Below are 25,980 nucleotides of genomic sequence, written 5' to 3'. Positions count from 1 at the left end.
TGTCTGTGATACTATTTGCAGTCGGTACTATGTATGTATTCATACTCTCTTCAAAGTTTAGAATCAAGCAGTCAATTGTTTTAATTACCTATGTCATAGTCTTAAAGGCTCTAGCATTCTAGAGGGCATAATGATACGGATATGATAATATAGTATTCTATATACTCTATACTTATAAACCGGAATATTATATAGTATTTTTATATAGTATAGAGTATATAAACTTCGATATTATTTTAAACTTCTATCTAGAGCCTTCCCCTATCTATGCTACTATATATATATAGCAATGTATAACTATAGGCCCCACCTATACCCTACGCTAACCTGGAGCGGAATTTTATTTTTCCGGCACTTCTTTTAGCCTCTCTTTGTTCCGGTTAACTCGAGTGCAACATACACCCCAACCATGAACGCGTAAATAGCCATGGGGTAAGTTAAGCACCCGCGTTTGCGCACCCACCCTCACAGCCCTCACTATATATTGTCTTATTCTTCCACATGGGCTCCCATGATCCCCAGAAACACGCTCCCCGATGAGCCTCACGCTTACCACGCTGCCTAGGACGGTCATCGACCTCACCGGCGACTCACCTACGTCTGGGCGGTTCACACTCTCCCACCAGCTGCCACCACCGCCGTCATCAGCAGTACGAAGCGAGGAGCCGCCCACAAAGCGACGACGCGTCGACGACAAACCTAGACGCGATATAAAGGCTTGCATTAGCTACCACGTGCTTCCCGCCATTACCAAGGAGATTTCGAAGTTATCCCCCACAAAATACAAGGTCAACCTGATCGCAGAGAACGTAAGGCAACCTGAGAGCATGGTGATAACTAGGTCAAGAGAAGCTAAGCCGCGCTAGGCCCTTGTCTCGCTTGCTAAGAGCCCGCTATTTCGAACACGCTTCGACGTCACGGGAGGGTACTTGACTTCTGATGATGAGGCCGAGTTCAGCGAACAAATCGCAGGGCTGATACAGGCAGCTCGCGCTCTCAAGGTACGCGATGCAACCACGCCGAGCACCTATAACCTAACGCAACTAGGAATACGTCCGCACACAACCCAAGCCGAGCCCTGACGAGTCGACCGAAGACGAACGTTCCCGTGTGGTCCAGCCAGTCAAACGAACAACCACCACCACCACCCAGCTACCAACACCAGCCGTCAATACCCCAATTCCAATCGCCGATACTCCAGTTGCAAGTACCCCAATACCGCATCCGCGTCAAGAACAACAAAACCCGGCTCCCAGGCCGCTAGTCCGCAATCCGAGTCGGAGAAGCACGTCGTCCAAGTACGAGAACCCATGGTTCCAACTTAAGCACCGCCCCTACCGCGCCGCGAGGGAGAGGGAGCAAATACGGAGAGGTGCAGCAAAGCTCCAGCACATACATGCGGATGAACTGCGGCAGCCCGTCGTGTACCATGTCGACTTCACCCCCGACGAGGTGGCCAGGGTGGTCGAGCGGGTCAACCAGCTGCTGCCGGACAAGGACAAGGCCCCGCTGGTCCTAGACGGCCTGGTGAGGCTCGTCAGGAGAGACCTCCCCATTGCCGCGATTGTTGAAGACAATGTCCAGGGAAGGACCACCGAGGATGTTCGCAAGTTCTGCTCAGATTTATTGGCGGGCAAGGCCGCCGCTCCCGGCAGCGGGCGAGTCCTGTCGCTCAGGCAGGACAAGGAGCCAGAGCACCCGCAGGACAAGAGCGCGGCGCGGATGGCGTCGCTGCTGCTCGCGCGGGAGATGGAGGGCAATGTCGGATTTGGACGGACCAGGCAGTACGTCAACTTCCAGAACGAGTTTAGGAAAACTCGCGAGGATGGGCTCGATCTGATTGCCGAGTTCACCAACTGCGCGGGCGACATCGAGACGCTGTCGTGGGTCTCGGACGACAACCTCGTCTGTGGTACGACGGCCCACTCGGACAGCCACAACCAGCAGTATAACAAACCCGGGAATTTGCTGCTGTGCTCGACAATCCAGGGCACGCTACGGGCGTTCCCGCATCATCGCATACCACGTCCAGTGGTCGAAAAGGGCGAGAACTCAACCGAGGCCATGCGCCGGAGCCAAGACCCCTGGCTGTACTCATCGGTTGTGTCGTCTGACTACGACCCTGCGCACAGACGGGCCTACACTTCTAGCTTTGATAGGACAGTCAAAGTGTGGAAGGTGGACGACGAGGGGAACTTTTTGGAGCTCCTGGCGACGTGGCAGCACGAGGGCAATGTCAACTTTATCGCTGCCGCAAAGGATGGCTCGGGACGGGTTGCTTCTGCAACCGATGTACCGACGCAGGCAGTGCGCATATACACAGTGAATCCCGACGACATCCAAGGGAGTCGTTACGAAGCATTCTCGTGCTCGCGAACGGATGCTAGCGAGACGGACAAGTGGGCGTACTACCCTGCAACGATGCAGTGGGGAAAGGCACCGCTAACCCAACATCTCCTGGCCGTGGGGTACTCGCCTCGCAGTGTGAGAGGGGACGATTCCGAGATTCCAGAGGACAAGCGGGACTCTGGAGAGATCACCTTGTGGGACGCGGATGCAGGCTACCGTGTGCCGATCATGACAGCCTCAACCGCCAATGTGTTTGAAATCACTTGGCACCCGACCCTCCAGCGTTTTATATGCGCCACATCCCCCTGCGGACCGAACATGAAGCACGGCACCCGTACCCAGATACATCTATTCGAGCGGGACCGTGACCGTATCGAGTCGGCGTACTGCGAGTACCAGTCCCTCGATTGCGTCGCCTTAGACATCAACGAGCTGACCCTTATGCCCAACTCCTTGTGCCACGCCTACGTTACGGCCGCCTGTACGGACGGCAAGATATACGTATGGGATACAGCGCAGCCTGATGATCCTATCCATATCCTCAAACATGGCGAATCCCTTGAGGGTCTTGTGGGAGAAGACCGCGAGAAGCTAGACACAGGCGTTAAGTTTACCGCGTGGGGTTCGTCCGTAGACAGGTTCTATACGGGCTCGAGCGACGGTGTGGTTAAGGTTTGGAATGTGCGGAATCGTCGCAGGCCATTGGTGCGAAAATTGCTAGAGGCCCCCGCGGCTATCTCGGCCGGTGCATTTTCCCCCGACCTATCTAAGCTGGCTATTGGTGATGCCACGGGCCGCATCTTCCTATTCTCGATAGACAAGCGCGACGAGCCCGAGACGCACTATATGAACCTGGCTAACCGACGTGTACGGCGGCCTATGCCATTTTTGCCTCACCCGGAGCCTCCACCCCCGGAACGGGATCATAGCGATCCGGATTCCATGGACCTCTCTGGGAATGAAATAGTAGACTATACAAGACGCACCTACTTTGAGACAAGCCAGCTTATATCAACGGGCAACCCCGTTATCGGCGTCGTCCAAGGCCCTAACTATATCTCTAGCGGCTTCTTCTACCGCGAAGCTCACGAGGACCAAAACCCTGCCCGGCCACTACTTATGGCATACCAGCGGCAGCAGAAGCATAGCGCCGAGGCAGACCGCGGGAGGAGACGCAGGTCCCTCCTAAGGCTCCGCGAACAAGCTGCAGTCTTAACCGACTCAAGGCTAAAGGCAACCCACGAGGCCAACAGGGCCAAGGATCTAGACGTTAATAGCATGCTGGTAGACGATATTGCTGAGTTAACTAGGGCCGGCGCCCTGTTAAGCCTCGAGGGGGAGGAAGGGTGGGAGTTTACCTATGAGGAGATAATAGAGAAGGAAGAAGAGTCTGATAAAGAGGAGGTTTAAAGATATACCCCTATGTAGCGCTTAGCAGTCATTATACTTGTTAAAAATAATACCGAAGTTTAACTCTTGAATTATAAGTGATTATCAATATATGTAGCTATTAAGAAAAACTTTATAATAACTATATTTATATTATAATATGAGAACATTTCTCTTAATAGAGTATGCCTCCTATTGCCCTTATAGGCGTCCTAGGCGACTAGCGTCAGTCTCTCTATCTTCGCTAGGCTTTAGGCATAGTATATAAAAGCTGAGCCACAGGCCAATCTTAGACACTCGTCAATCAACAATCTAGGCATATGTATGAATCAGAGCGCATCTTTACCTACTTAGGTACATTAGCGCAGCGCAAGTCGTCATATTACCTTAGCCACATGATTAGTAGCGGACAAGACCCAGGCCCACTTTCGGGTTCAAGGCGTCGCCAGAGCCGAGGTTCTGTCACAGGGTAAGCCGAAACAAGATTCACTAATAGATGATCAAACAAGGCCCATCATATCCGTCTATATTGTCCGTTGAAGGGCTGTCTACTGCAAGGGCAAATATTTTCTCAAAAACATGATAACAAAGATTTATGAAACAAGTAAGGCGCGTAGACAAGATCCCCCGAGAGGTCGTGTTAAGATGACCTGCGCTCTGGAAATCAACCGAAAGTCTGTTCTTCTTCCTCTTCCACTTCTTCTGTCTTCTTTCGCGTGGGGCACGAATAAACGCCGCTTAGTGCTTAGCAACGGGCGCATCGCCGGTCAGCTTCTCGACATAGGTCTTGGCACTGTTTCCGATAGTCAGTATATACTGCGCAGAGAGTGAAGCAGGTTTTGAGTAGACTTACAGGTCACCAAAGGCAACCATGCAGATGGTCTGCCAGATACCCAGGCCAATGCGCGGGGCAACACCGCGATAGAGACCCCTGACACCGTTGTTGTCGTAGATGTACCTGAAGGTGTTGCCGACAGTCATCTTCTTGGGCCGGTTGGGGTCCTCCTTCTTGCTCTGCATCTCGACGCGGATGACCTCGATGGGCTGATTCCAGGCGCTGAGGCCACCACCGAGACCGGAGGCAATCACCTTCTCGCCGGCCGACAGCTTGTCGCCTTCCTTCTTGCCGGTGGCAGTGCGGATCCAGCCCTCGGCGAGACGGCTGAGACCGAAGCGGCTGCCCCAGTTGGTCATCTGGCGGATGGCGACGGCATTGACACCCTTGTTGATGCCGCGGATACCATCCTTGCGGTAAATGTCCATGAAGGTAGCAAAGGTGGACTGGGGCTTGACGCCGGCCGCGGCCATCTTGTGCTTGGTGATCTCGACCGTCTTCATGCAGGTGCAGAAACCCATAGTGGCATAAGCCTGGGCGACGCCACCGGTGATGCCACCAATGATACCACCACCAAACTCAGAAGCGCCAGCGTTGCGTGCGTAGAACTCGGCCTCGGAGGCCACGAAGAGGAGGACGGCACCCTTGGTGGAGGCTTCGATCCAGGCCCAGGGGATGAGGCCTTGGTAGACTGCGGGAAGTTAGCAAAATGATCGTAGGCGACGAGAGGGGAAGATGAGAAGGAGGGGGGGTTGGTAGTGACGTACAGCCAAGCACACCACCTCGAGACCAGATGCGTCCCAAAGCCGAGCCGAAGCCATCACCACGGTGGGCAGCCATGGTGGTCTTGGTGACCTCGAGGGGCTGACCCAGAGTGGTCACCTCGAACATGTTGAGGCCGGCGCCGAGCAGCAAGTTGGAGAACTTGACGGGCTTCTTCTCCAGCTTCTTCTCCCCAACGGGGCCGGTAACGGGGGCGGTTTGGGCCATGGCAATTGGATTCGGCTACAAAAGGGGGCCCTGACCAAGGGAAGAGGTTGCTTCGTCGCAGGAGGAATCCGAGCGGGATATGTGCTTTAGGCGGCTGTAGCGATCAGAGGGGATGAATCCACTGCTGAGTCAGATGGTGGGCTGGTTCTCGGTAACCGAAAGGACTTTCGAGGAGCTTGGGAGCTTGATGTGATGGAATGGCCGAGGATGTGAGGCGGCTTGGGGGAGGGTCCTAGTTGGTCTTCTCGCTCTTGCACGTGCTTCTGAGTGGTGGGCGCTGCAGAGCTGTCCTTTTTTTTTCGGCTGGGGGTGCTGGGGTCGGGTCGCAAATTGACGCGTTGCTCTCGGCTGGCTGGGGTAACACGCTCAACGACAAAGCTACTTCGCACAATGTACGTTCTGCTGGGTTCAGCACCAAAGCAAGAAGAAAAAAAGGTAGGAGACGCAGGTGGGATGAGGTGTGATGGAATGATAAAAAGGGGGAAAGAATACAATAAGATTAGCACTTGTAATAGTACAATAAACCCGTTGAGAAACCTCCCAGCCATCAGCCCACCATACCTCACTCACTACGAACACAGCGTGACCGGGTGAGCAGCGCCGGCCCGAGTTTACTGGGGCCCCGTGAATGGCTCACCAGAAGCCTGGGGAGATAAGGTACCTTCAGTAAACTTTGTACCTTTTTGCTAGCTGCGTAGACTGTATCTAACCTAATACGGACGGAAATTGGCGACATTCCTAATCAATGTGATTGATATTCTCACGCAAGCATTAACGTAGCCCCGACTTATCTATTACCTCTGATTCTACCTACTATGAGTGCAGTCCTCTGATTACGCTGCCTCGGATTAGGCTGCCTTTGATTACGCTCCCTCTGATTACGCTGCTTCTGATTACGCTGCCTCTAATTATAAGCGCTCCCTTTATGATGCCTCTTTGGGCGCTGCCTCTCCTATAGTTGGTGAAAAGGTGCATGAATAGGTGTTAAGGGCACGGTGTTAATTTATAAATTCGCACCACAGCACAGTCTCGGTACGCAATGCTTAGCGGAAATGTACTACGTACACAGTTTACTGAAGGTATCTCAAGCCTGGGGGACAGTGCGGTGGCTCTCCAGCGCTGTAACCGCCCACACCGGTGCACCACACCAGCAACCCCAAGGGCGCAGGCACCCAGCCTCGCGCCATTCCATTGGGGCCCTCAACACCTGGCCTGATTGTTGAGCTAACTCGTAACCCAACGCCAAACCGCTAAGAGGTACCTGACAACAACGTCCCGTCTGTTCGTACAAGCTCTACCTACCTAGTGAGTGCTCAGAGACACCCCTATTATTGAGTCCCAAAATTTTATCCCACTGATCTTCACACCGACTTGTTATTGGCGCCAAATTAGCAGCGTCTTGCGACTGTCTTTCATTCGTCAATTCAACGGAGCGGCCAACAAGTCGAATTACCCAGAACATAGTAATAATATGGGCAGCCTAGTAACTGTTACGCGGTGCGTCTCTCTCTGCCTTGCTCAACACGCCGGTATCGGCCTTCCAAGTTGTTTGGTGTAACACCAACTCCCGACTGCCTTCGCCATGGCATGTGTTAGAGGCAAATTTCCAGGCAATACTATTTAGCAATTGGCTTGACAAAGGAATTGTGGCCGCTATCCGGCCGTTCTCATTATTCAGGAAATCAAAAATATCCCATGTACGGATACATATTTACTGTACAAAGCCAACCCGAGAGTTGGTATCTGCTCTAGTGCCCAGAGACTGTCTATCCTCGCCTGTTACAGTGTCTCTGCTATGCCATTCGGGCACCGAAAAGCGCTGCTCCTCCTTTCACACATTTCGCTCACATCAAGCCCCCAAGGGAGCTGCTTACAGCTTCTTGACAATCTCAGCCCACTTGTCGGTGGAGAAGGACTTAGGGCGCTCGATAGGAGCTCCGAAAGCGCGGTCGAGAATCAGCTGAGGCAGAACACCAATGGCGCGAGAAACACCGAACAGGACCGTGTAGTAGTTGGCCTCGGTAAGACCGTAGTGCTGGAGGAGAACACCGGAGTGGGCGTCGACGTTGGGGAAGGGGTTCTTGGTCTTGCCGTGCTCAGTCAGGACGCCAGGGGCGATCTTGTAGACCTGGCTGACGAGCTGGAACATAGGGTCATTGGGCATCTTCTCTGTTCGGGGGGTTAGCAATCTGAACGTGATCTAAAAATTTGCTTGTTCATGACTTACCCTGAGCAAACTTGCGCTGAGCCATGTAACGGGGGTCAGTCTTGCGGAGCACAGCGTGGCCGTAGCCGGGAACGACGCGGCCAGCGTTGAGAGTGGACCACAGGTAGTCAGTAATGGACTTGTCGCTGAGGTCGTCACCAACGGTCTTCTTCATCTCAGAGAGCCAGTTGAGCACCTCCTGGTTAGCCAGGCCGTGGAGAGGACCGGCCAGACCGTTGAGACCGGCAGCCAGGGAGAGGAAGGGGGAGCTAAGGGCACTGCCGACCAGGTGAGTGGTGTGGGCGCTGACGTTGCCACCCTCGTGGTCGGTGTGAATGGTCAGGTAGAGACGCAGGAGCTCAACAAAGTCCTTGTTGTCGCCAAAGCCCAGCTGGTTGGCGAAGTTGAAGGAGTAATCCTTGTCCTTCTGGATGGGAGCGACCTTTCCGCCCTTGAAGACGTTCTGGTAGATGCGCGAGGCAATGTTGGGCAGCTTGGCAATGAGGTCCATGGAGTCCTCAAAGGTGTAGCTCCAGTACTCCTTCTTATTGATGCCCTTGGCGTAGGCCTTGGCGAAGGAAGAGGTATGCTCGAGGGCGTTGACGGCGAGGGAGAACTGGGCCATGGGGTGCAGGTCGGTCGGGCAGTGGTCGATGAGCTCCTCGACGAACTTGGGGATGTCGGATCGGGCGGCCCACTCGGCGGACAAGTCGCGGACCTGCTGCTCAGTAGGGACCTCGCCAGTCAGGAGAAGCCAGAAGAGACCTAGTTAGAAGTCAGCATTGACGGGTCAATTGGGACTTATTTGAGATGCTTACCCTCGGGAAGGGGCTCCTTGCCACCGGGGGCCTTGGGCAGAAGCTCCTGGCACTCGGGGATGGTCTTGCCACGGAAGCGAATACCCTCCTCAGAGTCGAGGACGGAGCCCTCCCAGACAAGGCACTTGATGCCACGGGCACCACCGTAGACCTGGTCCAGGGTCACCTTATCAACGACCTTGGAGCCATGCTCCCTATAGAGAGATGTTAGCATGCATGCTGGCGAGGGAATGCCATAGCGTGCGGGCTACTGACTTGCGCAGATCCTTGATCTGCTCAATCTTCTCGGGGAGGATCTCGGCGAATCGCTCCTTCAGGGTCTGTTTCCTACAGCGTAAGTCTGATGTTCGAGTACTGGGGCGCCCAATTGGGGTCTGTTGTCGATCCGTACCTGGGTCTTCGCGGAGTAGCATCGCACCGCGTTGAAGCCAGTGGCCCGGCCAGCGAAGGCAGGGTTCTTGAGGGAAGCCCGGAGGGCAGAGTTGCTGACACGGGAGACGGAAGCCATTGTCGCTGGATGCAGTCTGGAGAAAGCTTCTCTGTGGAGGGGAGAGAGCAGTGATATGGGATGGTGAAGGTTCGGATGGATGGGATGGGAGTGGATGGGAGAACAAAAAGACGCAGGCGCAGAAAAAATGCCGGTGAGACGTGACCCTGGCGTCAGAGCAGGAGCTAAGGCGAGGTACCTGGGTACCCACTCACTTACCTGCCATCGGGCTGTACTCATACATGACGTCCATTGCCCGGCCAATTTGAGTGACTGCTTAGCGCCGGAAACCCCAACCAACCGTTCACCACAGTCGACGTAGTATTATTGCTTCACTCCGTCTGTCCGGATCTCCCGACTGCCACGTAGTATCGTTGGTCAACATTGACCTCGGGCTCTATAGGTCTGCCTTGCGGAGTTGGTCCGATGAGCGGCTACGAGTATATTTAATGTCTGTACGGATATCCGCAGAATATATCTAGGTACGGATATATACATAGAGGATATTAGTATCTTCCCTATAGTAGTACTTCGTAGGTATTAGCATTCGATTAACATGTTACCCCAGTATATGCGGTACAGGAACTTCAAAGTGCATGAGCAAGCCAAGTATAGCCTACAGCGCTGTGAACTTCGCAGTGCGTGTTTTCCAGCACAAGAATTTACAGATAAACCTTACTGCCCCCGAAGCAACATCTGTACAAAAAAGCAATAGTGTATAGGTACATCTGGTGCATCCCATCCGAAGAATTAGCACGCGCGTGGAGGAAGGCGCAAAAATTGCTCACGAAGTTGAGAGAATTGGTACCGTAGGGTAAGTACATATCCGCAGGCACCAGAAAACCTGGCGCCATGGCCCCACCGAGCTTGAATAATAGGTACTGTGCATCTGCATCTACTATTACTCGTACGGATACATGGCGTTCAGTCCGGACGGATGGAAAAGCACCGAGCTATGCCCCGGGACTTTTACTGGATCCCGGCAAGTCCGGTATCACGACGTCCACATGATTAAAAAAACAAGAAGCCTTCCTGTCCAGGCAGGATAAAACCTGCAGGCGCTATGTACCATTATCAGGTCGGCTTGTCAATGACCCCAAATCGTCTGGGGTCAGGTTATTCGCCTTCTTCCTGACACTGTCCCACGGCTAGTCACATGCGACAGAGGGAATCGCATTGTGCGGTATCTTGTAGCATAACCATAGGCCGAGCACCACGTTGGCGAACCTTGGTGATAATGGGGAGGTACGACGAGTATTATTACTACTGCTACGGGGAACTGTGTGTGCAACGACAATACACGTGCCAATGTCATGCTGCACATCTGTCACTAGGTCTCGAGTTTAGCTAGGTACCTTATTGGGTACAGCGGCAAATATTCGGCGGAAACACAAACCGCCGGCAAATCTCAGGCTCAGGGTGGGACAATCACTGGCCGCCTAGGAAGTGGCCATTGCACACCAGCGAGGAAGGTCCAGCTTTTCATCTCTTCTCCCCTCCGCCTCCTTCATTTCCTCCAACCTCCCTCCATCATCACAACACCGCATCCCATCTCTATCGCGTCACGTTCTTCATCCTTCCCTCACGTGGGATCCGACAAATTCGCCCTCGTACATCGTGCGATAAGCACGACCATCGCAGCCGACAGCACTTAAGAAGATTTCGCGCCTGTGACGTGGTTGTACCGTGGCACAGCAGCAGTAGACTCGAGGTTTCGTCAGCAGCACCTTGGGTGGCCTGGGACCTGAGAACTGTCACATCGCTTCGAGCCCACACCGAGCAGCGCTCTTTTCGTACAGTCTCGCGCGACTCTGTAAACAGAACCCTTTCTCCTTCGCCGGGACGTGTTGTAAAGCACCACACATCGTGGAAAGCGATCAACGCTCTCGCCAGTGACGTGTTGGGGCAGTTTTTGGCACACCTTCAACGACAACAAACAAACCAAACGTACTTAAACCGTACTTTGTATCCTCTGTGTCGCATCGTTGGTGCCGCTCACGTATTCTCTTAAGGATCTCGTCGGCGGGATTGCTTAGCCTAGCACCATGGCGTCCCCAGTAGCCGACCTCGAGGCTGGCCTCCAGGCCATGCTCAACTTGAAACCTCCCGGAGTATCGGGTTCTCGCATCACCAGCTTGACGACGCTATGCGTCACAAACATCGAGGCATGTCTCTCCATACGACGGTTCACCCGTCTATTCGATATGCGTGTCTCGGCCCCCGCTAACAGACCTCAATTTTTTTCTAGTCCGAGTCGGTTCTCATCCAAAAGATCTACACTCACTTTAAGAAGGCGCCCGGAACGCACAAACTGGGGGTTCTATACGTCGTAGACTCTGTAACCCGCAAGTGGCTTGAGCAGGCAAAGGCGCAAGGGCAAGCAATAAACAGCGCTGCCCCAGACGGCACCTATGCCGCGGGCGTCCACAGAGTGACCGAACTAATGCCCGTACTGATGAATGATATTCTTCAGTCCTGCCCCGAAGAGCAAAAGGTACGCAAGCATTTCTGAACCACAATATGCCCCTCGGAATCATAGAACCTGTGGTGCTCGCTAGTCTTATCTTACGGATATCTATCGCGGTTGTTGGACGGCAGCTTTCTGGCCCGGTCATGATAAACCCTTGCTTCTCACCGCCACTGCCGCTGTTTCGCACCAGCCCGAGGAAAACACACTCACACTTGGTTTTGTAGGAAAAAATCAAAAAGCTTCTAGACATTTGGGAGAAAGGACAGACTTTTCCCGCCGCTATGGTAGAATCATTCAGAGAAAAGCTACGGGCTTCACCCCCAAGTACGTCTGCTCAACTCCATCCGCCTCCCCGGCTTGTTCGCTTCGGTTGGATTTCTGACTATAGTTGCTTTCATAGAAGTTTCAACGACACCCCCAGGTAGCCCCCCGCCCAATCTGATGGCCTCTCTTCAGGGGAATGGACCAGCACCAGTGCCGGCTGCTCCGCCAGGCCAGAATAGCCAGTCCATCTTAGATGCGCTGGCCAATTTGGCGCGTCAGAATACCTCCATTGCTCCGAGCACATCTAGTGTCCCAGCCCCGGCGGCGTCGTATAACGTGCCTCCTGGCGCTTCTGGATTGCCTTACCCAGTATCATCTGTATCTCAACCGCACACGCAGTCGCAGCCGCAGCCTCTGGCATCGTACCCGCCGAGCGCGCAGCCTCCTGTGAATCTCCCCGGTTCTCTACCCTTCCCCATCCCTCAGATGCCAGGGAATCTCCCAGGTCCTCCGCCAAATCCGAGCACCCAGCCAGCTCTTCCTTTCACTGGCGCCCCGGGTGCTCCAGGTAATGCCGGGCTAGACGCACAGCAGCAACAGCAGATTCTGCTGATTAAGGCTCTCGCTGATCAAGGTGTCCCCTTTGACAAGATTCCCGCTTTGCTCCAAGGTCTGTCTGGGCCTGGTGGCGCGGGTGCTCAGGGCCAGCATGCGCCCGTTCCCGCTCCGCAGAACTCGTATGCATCGGGGCAGCCTTCCTGGGGCGCGCCAGCCCCAAAGCCCGAAGAATTGCGTGACCGGAGAGGCCACAATGATGGAGTGAATTCTCCTGGATACCACCAAAGGTCGCGTTCAAGATCGCCTGATCGGGGTTGGGGCAACAGAGGATCACCCCATGATGGGCGTGGTAGGAGAGACTATGGTCGTAATTCTCCCCCGCGAGGCCGTGATGGTGACCGCGACCGCGGCGGTCGACGCGGAGCCGACTATCGAGATCGTAGCCCGGCCCGTCGCCGTGGCCAGAGCCCTCCTCCACCAGCAGAGAAATGGACCGATCTTGATCCGAACCTCCCATCTGGAACTATCAAGGTCCTTAGCCGAACTCTCTTTGTAGGGGGCGTAACGTTAGTTTCCGCCCTTGCCATCACCGGATGTGACATTTAACTGACTGAACAATACAGATGCTCAGAGCACGAGCTGCGTAGCATTTTCAGCCGCTTTGGCACCGTTCAGACTTGCATCGTCAACAAGGATAAGCGCCACGCATTTGTAAAAATGCTTACCCGCAAAGATGCCGTCAGTGCTAAGGAAGGCACGGAGGATAATAGGGGCTTGGAGGTACCTCTGCGAGTGAGTATTAGTGTTTAGGTTGTTGGCCCTCGGATTTGCTAACAAGACGTGCAGACAAGATGGGGAGTTGGGTTCGGCCCAAGGGATTGCAGTGATTATGCCACAGGCATCAGCGTGATCCCCATTCACAGACTGACCGAGGCCGACCGGAAGTGGATGCTCACGGCTCCCTATGGTGGGAGTGGAGGTCGGCCCATCGCTACGGGCTTGGTTGTCGAAGAGCCTGATATCGAAATAGGCGCCGGGGTGTCATCCAAGGCGATTAGTCGCAGGATGCAGACCGACAAAGGCGGAGCTAACGGCCCCAAGTCTACGCGCCACCGCGAGGATAGCGGCTGGAACCGTCGAGGCGGCCATGATAGCGGAGGCGAACATCAAGGAGCTGAGGAACCAACCGGGGATGCGCATTCCGTGGCGGGCTTCCCTTTCGGGATAGGCACATTGCCAAATGGAATGCCTAACTTCCCAGCCGGCTTCTCGTTTCCCGCCCCTGACCAAGGAGGCAAGTGGGCTTGAGGAGGACATTGAGAATTGAAAATAGAGACGTTGGACATCCATTATCTGAACGGCGTTGGTGGCGCTTTGGAAGGGGGCTTGTGGTCTTGAAGGGCAGGGCTTTGTCTTGTGGATACCCACCTATAGAGTGAGCGTTCTTGGCCCCCGTCGTCTCGACGGCAGTGGTATTGGGAGGTTGAGTCGATTCAGGTTATTTTTGTAGTCTGCCGCAAGGGTATCCGGGAAGTATTATTCTGGAGTTGCAAGGCCAGAGTGTTTTTTTTTCTCTGCCTGGGAATACGAATTCGGCTTTCGATAGATATTTATGGACTGCGTGGAAAGTACCGTATGTGAAAGCCCGTGAACCGAACTGTGAGGATTATCTTAGGGTTTGTAGAAGAAATTGGACTCGGGTGTCATAGCTAGATTTTGATGACACGGAACTTCTATCGATGATTCCTGTTGCAATGTGTGTTATACTAGGTCTCTGATTCTGGATTCTACCTAGGGTGAACAACCCTGGGATGAGATGAGAAACCTCTTTTAACAACCTAGGGAGGTGAAAGGTCTCCAGGTAGTCTCGAGACTCTGAAGTCCAAAATCTCTGTTTATTGGCATTTATCTGGATGGATGACTGGGTTATTGCTGTTTTGTAGCAACTCGTTGAAATTGAATGTATAAGACAACTAGCTTGTAGGGGCATGCTCATGCAGCGTGGGGAACTTTGACTGCTACTAGTACAGGTGCATAGAGTTATCAAATGAGACAGACGGGAGGCTTTTGGGCTCAAAATGATTCACCCATATGCTCGTAGTTTGCTCTGGTGGCGAGGTGTTGTGCTTGAAGTTTGGCTTGGGAATTGTTGTAGATGCTAATACTATGTATGTTCTTGGCAGGGAAGCTATACTAGTATCAAGTTCCCCTCTGGTTGATTCTCATGTCACGCTGGCTGTCCCTTTTTCATTTACTATTACAAGCGCCTACTTTGTGCAAGGCACAGGCGGCAACTAGATTTGACCTGGAGTCTACGTGATAAGTCGCTGTGTGGAGACCATGGGTCTAGACCTACGCGAGAGCACATATAGGTAGGTAGGTGCCTTGAGACTCTGGGTATTTGGAAAGTCCAAGTTGTCTCAGTTCGAAGACTATTCGTTGTCACCGCCAGGTGCTAATCCGCCCTTAGCAACACTGCATTTAGGCACAATGGCCGTTGGGACTTGGGGAGAATGGCACGAATATGGGGTGGTGTATCGAACTCGCGGCATGTTTTCTTGCAGGCGCCGGGTGATCCGTCGATCGGGTACGAAAATGTGACAGCTGGGGGGCGAAAGAGGCGAAACGGCGTCATGCTTCATGCATGCACAAAGAGCTTGTCTGCTCGGTCGACTCGCTGGAGGGCTGCGCCTTCACCTAGCATCCCCCTGCACAGGCTGTCCGTGCCGCGCCCGCGCTGCACAGCTATCAGTTGTTGGGCCGCGGGAGTCTCCAAGTTTGGATCCTTCGGCACGCGACACGCGATGTGTCTCGGGGGAGCTCCGTTGGAGGAGGGTCGTTCCAGTCTGATAGTAATCAGGTGTCGTGGGAGGTCTGGGCTGGTCAACGGCGGGGTGGGAGTACCTAGAAGCCGTGAAACAAGCCGTTGTTGCGATTCGACATGGCGGTTTCCTCGTGATCCTGGCGTTTCCCGAGGGTTGCTGGCAGCTGGCCGCTGGCCATATGATTGTCGACGGACCTCGAGCTGTCAACATGTGTCAAAGTCAACTCTTCTCCTTCAGCATCCCAAGACTCTCTGGAAGGGTAGAGCGGCACGATTCCTTAATTTCCTAACCGCCAGAGCTGGGGGGCAGCCTTGGCGCGACGAGGGCAGCCATCCGTTGTTCCGTTGGATGGGCCCCTGTGGATTCTGGAATCGCTCCAATTACGTACCGATTCGAGGGAGTTCGAGGCCAACAGAAAAGGATGCAGAAAATGTTGGACCATGGCGTGGAATCGACGATGCGCTACTGTAGATTAGTACAGTGCAGCGGTGCCACAATTCAATTTTTTTTTCTTGGTCTTTTTGTTCGTGATGGTCTAGGAGAAAATTAAAGATGAAATGACGCGCTGGAGACGCGACTCTGGGGCCGGGAATGACGCGGAACTGTCGTCAGGGGCATTCGCGATTCCACGATGCGATAAGGCAGGGAATCAAGGGGCCTCGGTGTCCAGTGTCCACTCTAGGCCTCGGATGTCTAGAGGATGGAGTCTGTAATAATCTAAGTATTGATATTACTCTCTAATACGGATAGTATTACTCGTAATAATAGGAGGGGCACATGTCCGCACTGTCCACAGCAGTGTCCACAAGAATCAGGATTGGGGGGATGGGGGCAGCTGTCTCAGTTCAGCGACGTGACGCCTTATCAGTGATCACGAGGCTCTGAAGTAATAAGCGTAAACAAGAATTAGGCAAATTGGCCATGTACGTAAGACTACGTGTACTTCAATACTCGTAGTACGGATCTAGTATTAGTATTAGCAAGTGGGATGGGAATCGGAATCCGCGGCGCCGGCGACAACGGTGGTTGATCATGGGTGACCAGCTACCGCAACTTCAACAAGACGTGGCGGCAAGACAAGTGCCGACCGGACGGGATTGGCATCGCCCAAAGTCCCAATTGGTCGCCGACTCGATTGGGCAATCCGATGGCTCAAGGATGGCCCATGGATGGCATGGCAAGGCTGATCTGGAGTGATTCGCAATTGGCCCTCTGGGAGACTGGGACCATCATTTCAACTTCTGGAGCGGCTCCAGTTGCAACTTGCCTGCGATAAGGACTGAGCGACCCATTTCGTAAGGGCGTGACATCGCTGCAGCCACCCGGAATGCTGCCGAGTACCGACTGCCTGTGCTTACGTACGCCCAAGTCTGACTCGCTCATCACTCCGACGCCTCTGACCCCCAGATCTTGCAAGTGAAAAGCGCCCGTGGCGCCTCTTGTTGTTGATGGCATCATGGTATCCTGGCAACGACGCTGCTGTGGCCATGGATGGCCCTGTAACGGGGCATGGTGAAACGGCAAGCCGGCAACAATTACCTATTAAAAGGAGACCACCGTAGCCTGTGTCATGTATCCCGTAGAAAGGCCGCGTTCCCGGGGGTTCGGTGGGTTGGGGGGAACTCGGGGAGGAGCAGAAACCAAAAGACCAGACTTTCACCGCCGGCAACATCGGAATTGGCCCATAGAATCATTGAATCTCTGTGCCCGTACGGAGTACGGAGTACCCATCTCTTGGTCCCTTGGATGGTGGGCCAGAGAGAGTGGTGGGTAGCCCAAACGTGGATTTCGCTGTGCCGACTCCGACCGAACGCCGGAGCCATCCGTGGAGATGGGGATTCAATGGAGACCTAATAATATGAACGGGAGCGCGGTTTTCTGGCCAGCTCGCCCGCTTTTGCCGGTGTTGCCCTCTCATCTCCGGTCGCTACCAGCCCTGGCACCGTCGAGCCAGCTGGAAAAACCGGAGTTGGGCCTTCCGCCAGACCGCCACAGCCAGGGCCGAGCGATTCAGGCAGTTGCGTGGTGCGTGGGCGAAAGCCGTCTTTATCCAGGCGAGGTGAAAAAGGCCTCACTCACGTAAATCAGGGTCTCGGATCCCCCGTCGGCAGATCTGGACCTGGTCATCATGGCTGCTTTATGCTGCCTGCGTTATGCATGCCCGTTTTTATTTTCTCAGCCTCTGCTGTCTCCTGCAACCTTGCGCTATTGGCTTGCTGCTGAGGCAAATAGTTGCCCGTCGTGCATGCGGCGCCTGGAGGAAATCGGGGAACAGCAGAAGCGACTCCACCCCCACGGCGAGACCGACCGATTCCAGCAGATGCAGCCTATCACGGCGCCTATTCGTAGTTGCCCCAGTCTGGTGCCCCAATTCCTCTCCCCAAGCCCTCTAACCCCAATGGCCAATGGGCCATTCGTAATGCCCCAATCGACTTGACCGAGACCAACAGCTGGCTGACTGACAAGTGACCGCCCATTTCTCATCACACTTCCTCTGCTTCCGCCTCTTCCTCTCACCGTCTGGGGGAGATGCAGGAAATGACGTCGACCCTGCAGGGCTCTCCTGGCTAATCGGCTTTCCCCACGCAAACTCGGGCGGCGGGAATCCGGGACCCGCTCCAATTTGGTTTCTGGGCGTCGTTGATCCCTTTATTTGTCCTAAATCTCCTTTCCTCCATCGACGCCATCGTATCCGAGGCGGGCACAAATTTCCACGTCCTGCGTGGTGTCTCTTCTGGTGAGGGGATTCCGAGTTTCCGCGAACAGGCGGGTAGTGCTGGCTCGCCTTTTGACCACCGTATTCCCGTGGCGTTCCCAGAGTTGGCTCGACCTTTCTCCCCTTCTTTAATTGTTCTTTCTCTTTTTCTCCACTCCCCCTATTTTTGCCCTTTGCCGTCGCGGCCGGGCTTTCCCACTTCCCACTTCCCACTTCCCTCTTCCCAAAGTGGTGGCGCGGCCGAAACTGTAGTTCTGCTTCCAGAAGGCTTCTACGGCTCCACCACCACCCTGGCCACCCACTTCTCGGACGGGGCAACCTTGGCGCTCAAAGCGCACGGTTCACAATTGATTCATGTCATGATGGTTGCGCGGTAGCGCGACAAGATGGTGATTGTTGCGCGTATCGGACACTGCCCTACGTAGGTTGATATTGCCTCTGAGGCCTAGAAGCCTGGTAAGCACCACGGGCCGCCCTTCGGCGTATGCCTTGGGAATAACACGGATACATGATATTCGTCGCGAGGTGCCTCTCTGGTTCGTGCACACCAAGTACTCCGTATACCTAATAGGGTGCTTCCCAGTCGGGTACGTCGCTGGCACTGCCAAAGTGCTGATTGGATTGGCCTCCGTGGGGTTCTCGTTTAACGATTTCCATCATGGATGATGGCCCCTGGCCTTCAATATTATCGGAGAGCGTCCGACGTCTTTACTATCGACCAAACTACACACTACGTGCCACAGTCCCTGATCTTTCAAGTAGGTGTGGCGAGCATGGGCAGGGCCGTCCCCGTTACTTTGACGCCGCTCCCGCGTCCACATGTCTCATGAGATTGCCAGGCGATTGGCACGCACGCAGCACTTTGGTGAACCATGAATTTTCAGTCTCTCTTAACTTGCCACATTTGGATGGCTCAGGGAGACCTCTCGGTCGAGGTTCGGCTTCTAACAATGAAGTTCGCGATACGTAGTCATATGGGAATAAGTAATGTCAAAAAAGGCTAAGAAAGATCGAATTTTTAAATACCGCCCCTCCGCAGCCTGCAGATGTAGGTAGTAGATGTTGCCGGTGGCACATGCATGAGTACTAACTAGTACGATGATAGGTGGCAGAACACGGGGCGATCTTCTCCAATCCCGCGATTTTGGAACTGCATCCTGCAGGTAGCCTCGGACCGCATCTTCGCGAGTTAACTACCGTCGCTGATTGGGGTTGTATCATGGACAAGAGAATTTGGGACGGGTTACGAATTATTACTGCTAGGAGGCTTCTCGATGGCAAAGACTTCGTCCCAAATCCAAGAGAGAGGAGGCTCACAGGAGCAAGATCTACCAGTAGTAGCAGGTATCAAGCAAGATTTTAAGAAAGCGCCCACCTATAAGGGAGAGATGGCGCAACACCATCTCCAGCGATAAGCTAGCAATTTCAAGATTTTGAGAATATACAGAGTCCAATTGCCTAATAACAGCCGGGAACATCATAAGGTGTCTGCTACGTATGTAGTACTTGTACACGGCACAAGAGCCAAGCTTCGTGGCTACGTCAATCGCTGCATTCAGCCACGGGATTCGTACATAGTAGGCCAGGTCTCACCCATCGCCGGCACAGATCCCAGGATGGTTTCCCAGGATAGGATAGGATGTAATGCGCCCGGAGGCGGTGGACGGTACTAGCTGGGGAAGCATCACGGGGGGTCGCCCAGCGCCGTATCGTCACCGGCCTCATCACCCGGCAGGGATGGTGATCGGGATTCACACAGGACGATTCACGATGTGTTCAGGGGCACGAGCCCCAAACCAATGGCGCCCCGCGGAAATGTGCCATGGATGGTAGGCGACTTCACGAGGGAGTCATGCTACCAGGAGTGGCGTCATTGGCCACTGCGTCCTCTCTGGGTGGCTTCCTCGACAGCTTTTTTTTTTTCGTCGCTCTGGCGTCGGCCCAAAAGCCGCACCGAAAATGCCTCAGCGACCTGACCGCACTGTATGTAAGAAGCGTGGCCTCCCGCCGCGCCCGGCGGCGGCGCCGCGGCGGCACACAGTGCGCCCGCATTTGGAATTGGAGAGGAAGGGCGCCGGCAGGGTGTCGACCGACCGATGGAGGCATATGCCTGCCAAGAGGAAGGTCGCCCAGGTGCACTAGGAACGGGCGACCACGGGCGACGTGCAGCGCGGGCTCTGGACGAGCCTGGGACCTAACGTAGTGGCCCCCACAGTCCAGTGCACTTGACCTGTACCTACGTATCCACCGTTGCGGCCCTTCCCATTATACAGGCTACAGCTTCCTCTCATCAAATCTACAGAGTACTTTGTACAGCAACGACTGCCTCGCTTTGTCTCGCTTCGAGCTTGCTGGGCAAGGAAGAGATCCCGTCGTGCCGCCCTTCTCTCTCCGCGGCGCATCTCTTGCGCGGCGGCGGGTCGCCAAGTGCTATGATGCGATCAGTGTTGACATCGGATCCTAAACTCAGCAGAATCGGTACGTACGAATGTACCGCCCTCGTGTATTGTGGGGGCGTATCGGTACTTGATGGAGCCCATGAGCCAGTTAGGAGCGCCACGAGAGATTACCGTCTGGTATCCATTCCCCAGCCGGCGCACTGTACCGTGAATCGCTCGGCCAGTGTCCACCACCTGTCCTCCACCTGTCCACCACCTCCCATCAGTGTGCCCTGCAGCCTATTATTGCTGGTCGACTTGTCGTCCAGAGTGCGCGGGCCATCCGGCATTGCCGTTGTGGTCTTCTTTGGTGAGCGCATTTATTCGCCGCATCTAGGCCAGGCGAGATCGCCATGTGTGCTACGTGCTTGCCACTGAGGCTTGCTGATGGTGATGATGCCATGAGACAGAACTCAGAGCGGAGGGGGGCGTAGGCGCACCTGAAATTCTGGCATCAGAGTACAATGCCTTCTTTGCTACCATGTACGGATATGTCCATCATTGTCCTGTTCCTGATCTGTCCGGACCTGAGCTTATCCTGAGAGGAAAAAGTCTGTTGGATGATAGCTTTGTTGTCGAGTCGGGTCAGGCGCCACCTACAGTGCGTGCCATGACTCAATTCGTACGGCTGGTCCTCGTGGATGACGAGTACCTGTACCTGTGGGAGTTGACACACTGGTGGTCCCCTCCAGGCGATTGGGGGGTTCCTGTGCCCCAGAGTAGTGGTCAATCGGCACCTCTTAGCCAGGTACTGGGGACCTGTGGATGGAGCAGGGCCGATGGAAGGTTTCGCACGGCGTTGCTAGGCTCGCTGATTCCCGGGTGCGCTGCTTGTTTGTGCCAGGTCCCAGCAAGTCCGGCCCAGAATGCCAGACACCCCAATTGTAGTGCGTCCATTGAAATAGTTGCTCCCACCCATCTCCCACGAGGCCTTTCTTCTTTCCTTTTCCCCTTCACCCACGGATGCTGTGCATATAAGCGACCCCTACCTTTTCGTGTGGTGCTCGACACTTCCTCCCCCCTTCCCCTCTCCACTCTACTCGCTCAACATCTCGTTGATACGGATGCGAGACGCGGCATTTCTATACAATCCTTAAGACCAATCTTTTCCTTTATTTTCCAACCAGCATACATCTGGTCTAAGCCCACCGCGATTAATCTTGCCCACTGGCTCCCTGAGCTGCCAACAAACCGCCCGCCATGGCTGACAACAAGGCTGCCGGCGCTCCTGCGCTGGACACCAACATCGAGTCTGGCGGCTTCGACGAGAAGCGCGCCCAGCACGTCCCCGCCGCTGCGGCCCCTCCCAAGCCTGTCGACGAGGAGGAGGATGAGGATATGGACGCCCTGATCGAGGACCTCGAGTCCGAGGACGGCCACGATGTTTTCGACGACGACGAGGAGGTCGCTCCCGGTGGTGGCCGCGTCGTCCCCGAGGACATGCTCCAGACCGACTCCCGTGTCGGTCTGACTGAGGCTGAGGTCATTGCTCGCCGCCGCAAGTACGGTCTCAACCAGATGAAGGAGGAGAAGGAGAACCTTGTTCTCAAGTTCCTTGGTTTCTTCATCGGCCCCATTCAGTTCGTCATGGAGGTGAGTTTCAACATTTCTTTATCTGGCCCCCTTTTCCCCAATTGTTTTAAACAAAGCCTTTTGAGCCCCAATTGGCCTTTGGTTTTGGCGACTCTCGAAACGGCGTGTTTTTTCCGCCTGTCGCTGGTGTTCAGGGCAGCCTCTGCGCGTTTTTGGCGCAAGATTGCAGTCTCCACAGGAGCTTAGCGTGTGGAGCAATTGGCCCATGCCACTGGCCGCATACGTCGCAGAGGCTTCTGGATGCATCCACCAAAGGTCATGCCAGGTGCGACCAAGCCCCACCGTCGCTGCGAAGCTCACGTTGTCGATCGGGAACTCGCAAATTGGGATCGCGCTGGTCGCCAAGGCACATTGTCATCTGACTTTACGCCGTCCCTCGCTGGGCTCGGCCGCTTTTGGGCTCGGGCCGTCCAGCGCCAGTGTCGGCTAACCCGTTGTTTCACGCAATTGGCCTCATCGTCATCGTTTTAGCGGGATTAATGGCTGACAATTGATTTCCATAGGCTGCCGCTGTTCTTGCTGCCGGTCTCGAGGATTGGGTCGATTTCGGTGTCATCTGCGCTCTGCTCATGCTCAACGCCTGCGTCGGTTTCTTCCAGGAATACCAGGCCGGTTCCATCGTCGAGGAACTCAAGAAGACTCTTGCCCTTAAGGCTGTCGTCCTCCGTGATGGCACCCTCAAGGAGGTTGAGGCCCCCGAGGTCGTTCCCGGTGATATCCTCCAGGTCGAGGAGGGTACCATCATCCCCGCCGATGGTCGCATCGTTACCGAGGACGCCTTCCTCCAGGTTGATCAGTCCGCCATCACTGGTGAGTCGCTCGCTGTCGACAAGCACCGTGGCGACAACTGCTTCGCCTCGTCCGCTGTCAAGCGTGGTGAGTGCTTCATCGTCATCACCTCCACCGGTGACAACACCTTCGTTGGTCGCGCCGCCGCCCTGGTCTCCCAGTCTGCTGGTGGCACCGGTCACTTCACTGAGGTGCTTAACGGCATTGGTACCATTCTCCTGATCCTGGTCGTGGTCACCCTCCTCGTCGTCTGGGTCGCCTCTTTCTACCGCTCCAACCACATCGTCAAGATCCTCGAGTTCACTCTGGGTATCACCATTGTCGGTGTCCCCGTCGGTCTCCCTGCCGTCGTCACCACCACCATGGCTGTCGGTGCCGCCTACCTCGCTAAGAAGCAGGCCATCGTCCAGAAGCTGTCTGCCATTGAGTCCCTGGCTGGTGTCGAGATTCTCTGCTCCGACAAGACCGGTACCCTGACCAAGAACAAGCTCTCTCTCTCCGAGCCCTTCACCGTCGAGGGTGTTGACCCCGATGACCTCATGCTCACTGCCTGCCTGGCTGCTTCCCGCAAGAAGAAGGGTATCGATGCCATTGACAAGGCTTTCCTCAAGGCCCTCAAGTACTACCCCCGTGCCAAGGGCGTCCTGTCCAAGTACAAGGTCCTCGACTTCCACCCCTTCGATCCCGTCTCCAAGAAGGTCCAGGCCGTCGTTGAGTCCCCCCAGGGCGAGCGCATTGTCTGCGTCAAGGGTGCCCCTCTGTTCGTTCTCAAGACCGTCGAGGAGGACCACCCCATCCCCGAGGATGTTGACAAGGCCTACAAGAACTGTGTCGCTGAGTTCGCTACCCGTGGTTTCCGTTCTCTTGGTGTTGCCCGCAAGCGTGGTGAGGGTGCCTGGGAGATTCTTGGTATCATGCCCTGCTCTGACCCTCCCCGTCACGACACTGCCCGCACTATCAACGAGGCCAAGAAGCTCGGTCTGTCCATCAAGATGCTTACTGGTGATGCCGTCGGTATCGCCCGCGAGACTTCTCGCCAGCTCGGTCTCGGCACCAACGTCTACAACGCTGAGCGTCTCGGCCTTGGTGGCGGTGGTGACATGCCCGGTTCTGAGGTCTACGATTTCGTCGAGGCCGCCGATGGTTTCGCCGAGGTCTTCCCCCAGCACAAGTACTCCGTCGTTGAGATTCTCCAGCAGCGTGGTTACCTCGTTGCCATGACTGGTGACGGTGTCAACGATGCCCCCTCCCTGAAGAAGGCCGATACTGGTATCGCCGTTGAGGGTGCCTCTGACGCTGCCCGCTCCGCCTCTGATATCGTCTTCCTCGCCCCTGGTCTCGGTGCCATCATTGATGCCCTCAAGACTTCCCGCCAGATCTTCCACCGCATGTACTCCTACGTTGTCTACCGTATCGCCCTGTCTCTGCACATGGAGATCTTCCTCGGCCTCTGGATTGCCATTCTCAACCGCTCTCTCAACCTGAACCTGATTGTCTTCATCGCCATTTTCGCCGATGTTGCCACTCTCGCCATCGCCTACGACAACGCCCCCTACTCGCAGACCCCCGTCAAGTGGAACCTGCCTAAGCTCTGGGGTATGTCCGTCCTGCTTGGTGTCGTTCTCGCTGTCGGTACCTGGATCTGCTTGACCACCCTGTACGTTGGTGGTGAGGACCGTGGTATCTCCCAGAACACTGGTGACATCGACGAAATTGTCTTCCTCCAGGTTTCCCTGACTGAGAACTGGCTGATCTTCATCACCCGTGCCAACGGTCCCTTCTGGTCTTCCATTCCCTCGTGGCAGCTGGCTGGTGCCGTCCTGATCGTCGACATCATTGCCACCATCTTCGCCATCTTCGGTTGGTTCCGTGGATCCCACCACCGCGTCAACATTGTCGGTGTTGTCCGTATTTGGATCTTCTCCTTCGGTGTCTTCGCTGTCATGGGTGGTCTCTACTACTTCATGCAGGGCAGCTCCGGCTTCGACAACCTCATGCACGGCAAGTCGCCTAAGCGTAGCCAGAAGCAGCGTTCTCTTGAGGACTTTGGTAAGTCTCAATCATGTCCATTGCCGACCTTGAACATGTTTGCTAACGCACAATACAGTTGTCTCTCTCCAGCGTGTTTCCACCCAGCACGAGAAGTCGCAATAGACAACTTCATACCACTCGTGACTGAATTCCGGTCGTTTCTCTTTCATTATGTTCAAATTTGCACCGTAAAGACTCGTACAACTTTTGAGTTGGGAAGCGTCGGGAGTGGTTTGAGTGTTGGACGCTTGTCATCTTAGAACACGTCTTTTAGACAACTAATGCACAATACAAAAAAATAAATAATAAACACGGGCTCCCCTCCGTAATGTGAATGTCTCCGTGGATACTATTCGTTATCACATAGTTGATCAAGAATTCATCTCGCCTTGGTAGAGCTCTCTAGATACTCTGAGCATTCGGGATTTAGTTAGGTCCTACTCAGAGTCACGTGATTTTATCACGGGTGACTTCATGGTTCGTGGGGACCTCCTGCTCTTTAAACTTCACTTACTACTCGTACTACGTCTTGGATTCAATGTCATGGCCTTTTGAGGTCTTATTATCTGGTTCTGAGTTTCCCCTCCAAGGAACTCATTTTGATCCTTTAGGCTACCAGTATTTGCTTCGTCGCCGTTCCTGCTCGCCCTCCGTCGCCAGACGATAATGCAAGATGCCTCTTCAGATTCCGGGGTATTATTACGGTGCGCTTTTATCTCTTTTTAGATCCCACCCCTTATTTTAATAACGTCTGAAGGCTTATATGTGTGTCTGTGGAATAGACCCCGATAAGGGCAAGTATTTCAAGGTTGAGAAGTCGCAGACGGCGCCATCCGCTGCGGCGTGGTCCTCCGATGCCGTCAAGAGGAGAAAGACGGAGGCGGCAGTCGAGAGGGCAGCGCAGAGGAGGAAGAGGGAACTGAGGCGGCATGTCGCGAGGCATGGGCTGAGGGAGGATTTGGTGTTGTCGGGCCTCCTGGGAAGGGAGATTGGTGCCGGGATGGGGGCTGGGCTTGGCGATGGCGGTGATGTTGCGGCGGCGGGGTGGGCGGAGGGGATGGTGCGGAAGGGGAACGTACCGTTTGGTGCCGTGGCTAGAGGCGACGGGACGAATCTGCCGTGCCTCTGGGTTGGAGGCAGTGGCGGGGACGATGATCTTGGAGTTGCGTATACGAGTGAGTGGATGATGAGGGGATGGCCCTGTTGGGGTCCCTTGTGGGCT

At 54.8% G+C, this 25,980-nt stretch overlaps 5 protein-coding genes across 5 annotated transcripts; 3 read left to right on the top strand and 2 right to left on the bottom strand.

Annotated features, from left to right (window-relative positions):
• Positions 1-536: 536 nt before the first annotated feature.
• On the top strand, positions 537-3,759 carry ACO1O0_006505 (WD40 repeat domain-containing protein; the record flags this gene model as incomplete). Its single annotated transcript, XM_083195896.1, has 3 exons — positions 537-809; positions 867-1,001; positions 1,048-3,759. The coding sequence occupies 3 exons, from the start codon at positions 537-539 to the stop codon at positions 3,757-3,759; spliced, it is 3,120 nt and encodes a 1,039-aa protein (XP_083048912.1).
• Positions 3,760-4,476: 717 nt separating this feature from the next.
• Positions 4,477-5,563, bottom strand: YHM2 (mitochondrial FOW-1 like protein; the record flags this gene model as incomplete). Its single annotated transcript, XM_083195895.1, has 3 exons — positions 4,477-4,531; positions 4,592-5,264; positions 5,341-5,563. 3 exons carry the CDS (start codon positions 5,561-5,563, stop codon positions 4,477-4,479), a joined length of 951 nt encoding a protein of 316 aa, XP_083048911.1.
• Positions 5,564-7,433: 1,870 nt separating this feature from the next.
• On the bottom strand, positions 7,434-9,095 carry CIT1 (citrate (Si)-synthase CIT1; the record flags this gene model as incomplete). The annotated part of the gene is made up of 5 exons (XM_083195894.1): positions 7,434-7,732; positions 7,791-8,534; positions 8,588-8,781; positions 8,843-8,907; positions 8,979-9,095. The coding sequence occupies 5 exons, from the start codon at positions 9,093-9,095 to the stop codon at positions 7,434-7,436; spliced, it is 1,419 nt and encodes a 472-aa protein (XP_083048910.1).
• A 2,024-nt stretch (positions 9,096-11,119) lies between these two features.
• On the top strand, positions 11,120-13,674 carry ACO1O0_006502 (Nrd1 complex RNA-binding subunit; the record flags this gene model as incomplete). Its single annotated transcript, XM_083195893.1, has 6 exons — positions 11,120-11,185; positions 11,323-11,568; positions 11,769-11,868; positions 12,377-12,545; positions 12,990-13,158; positions 13,213-13,674. The coding sequence occupies 6 exons, from the start codon at positions 11,120-11,122 to the stop codon at positions 13,672-13,674; spliced, it is 1,212 nt and encodes a 403-aa protein (XP_083048909.1).
• A 7,871-nt stretch (positions 13,675-21,545) lies between these two features.
• Positions 21,546-24,881, top strand: PMA1 (plasma-membrane proton-efflux P-type ATPase; the record flags this gene model as incomplete). Its single annotated transcript, XM_083195892.1, has 3 exons — positions 21,546-21,938; positions 22,442-24,776; positions 24,835-24,881. 3 exons carry the CDS (start codon positions 21,546-21,548, stop codon positions 24,879-24,881), a joined length of 2,775 nt encoding a protein of 924 aa, XP_083048908.1.
• Between the last annotated feature and the right edge of the window lie 1,099 nt (positions 24,882-25,980).

The sequence above is a fragment of the Amphichorda felina genome (genome assembly GCF_050947745.1).
Source record: "Amphichorda felina strain 45539 chromosome Unknown scaffold_6, whole genome shotgun sequence".
NCBI classification, from domain to species: domain Eukaryota; kingdom Fungi; phylum Ascomycota; class Sordariomycetes; order Hypocreales; family Bionectriaceae; genus Amphichorda; species Amphichorda felina.
Note: the sequence above shows the minus strand (reverse complement) of the source record. Positions and strands in the feature narration are given on the sequence as shown.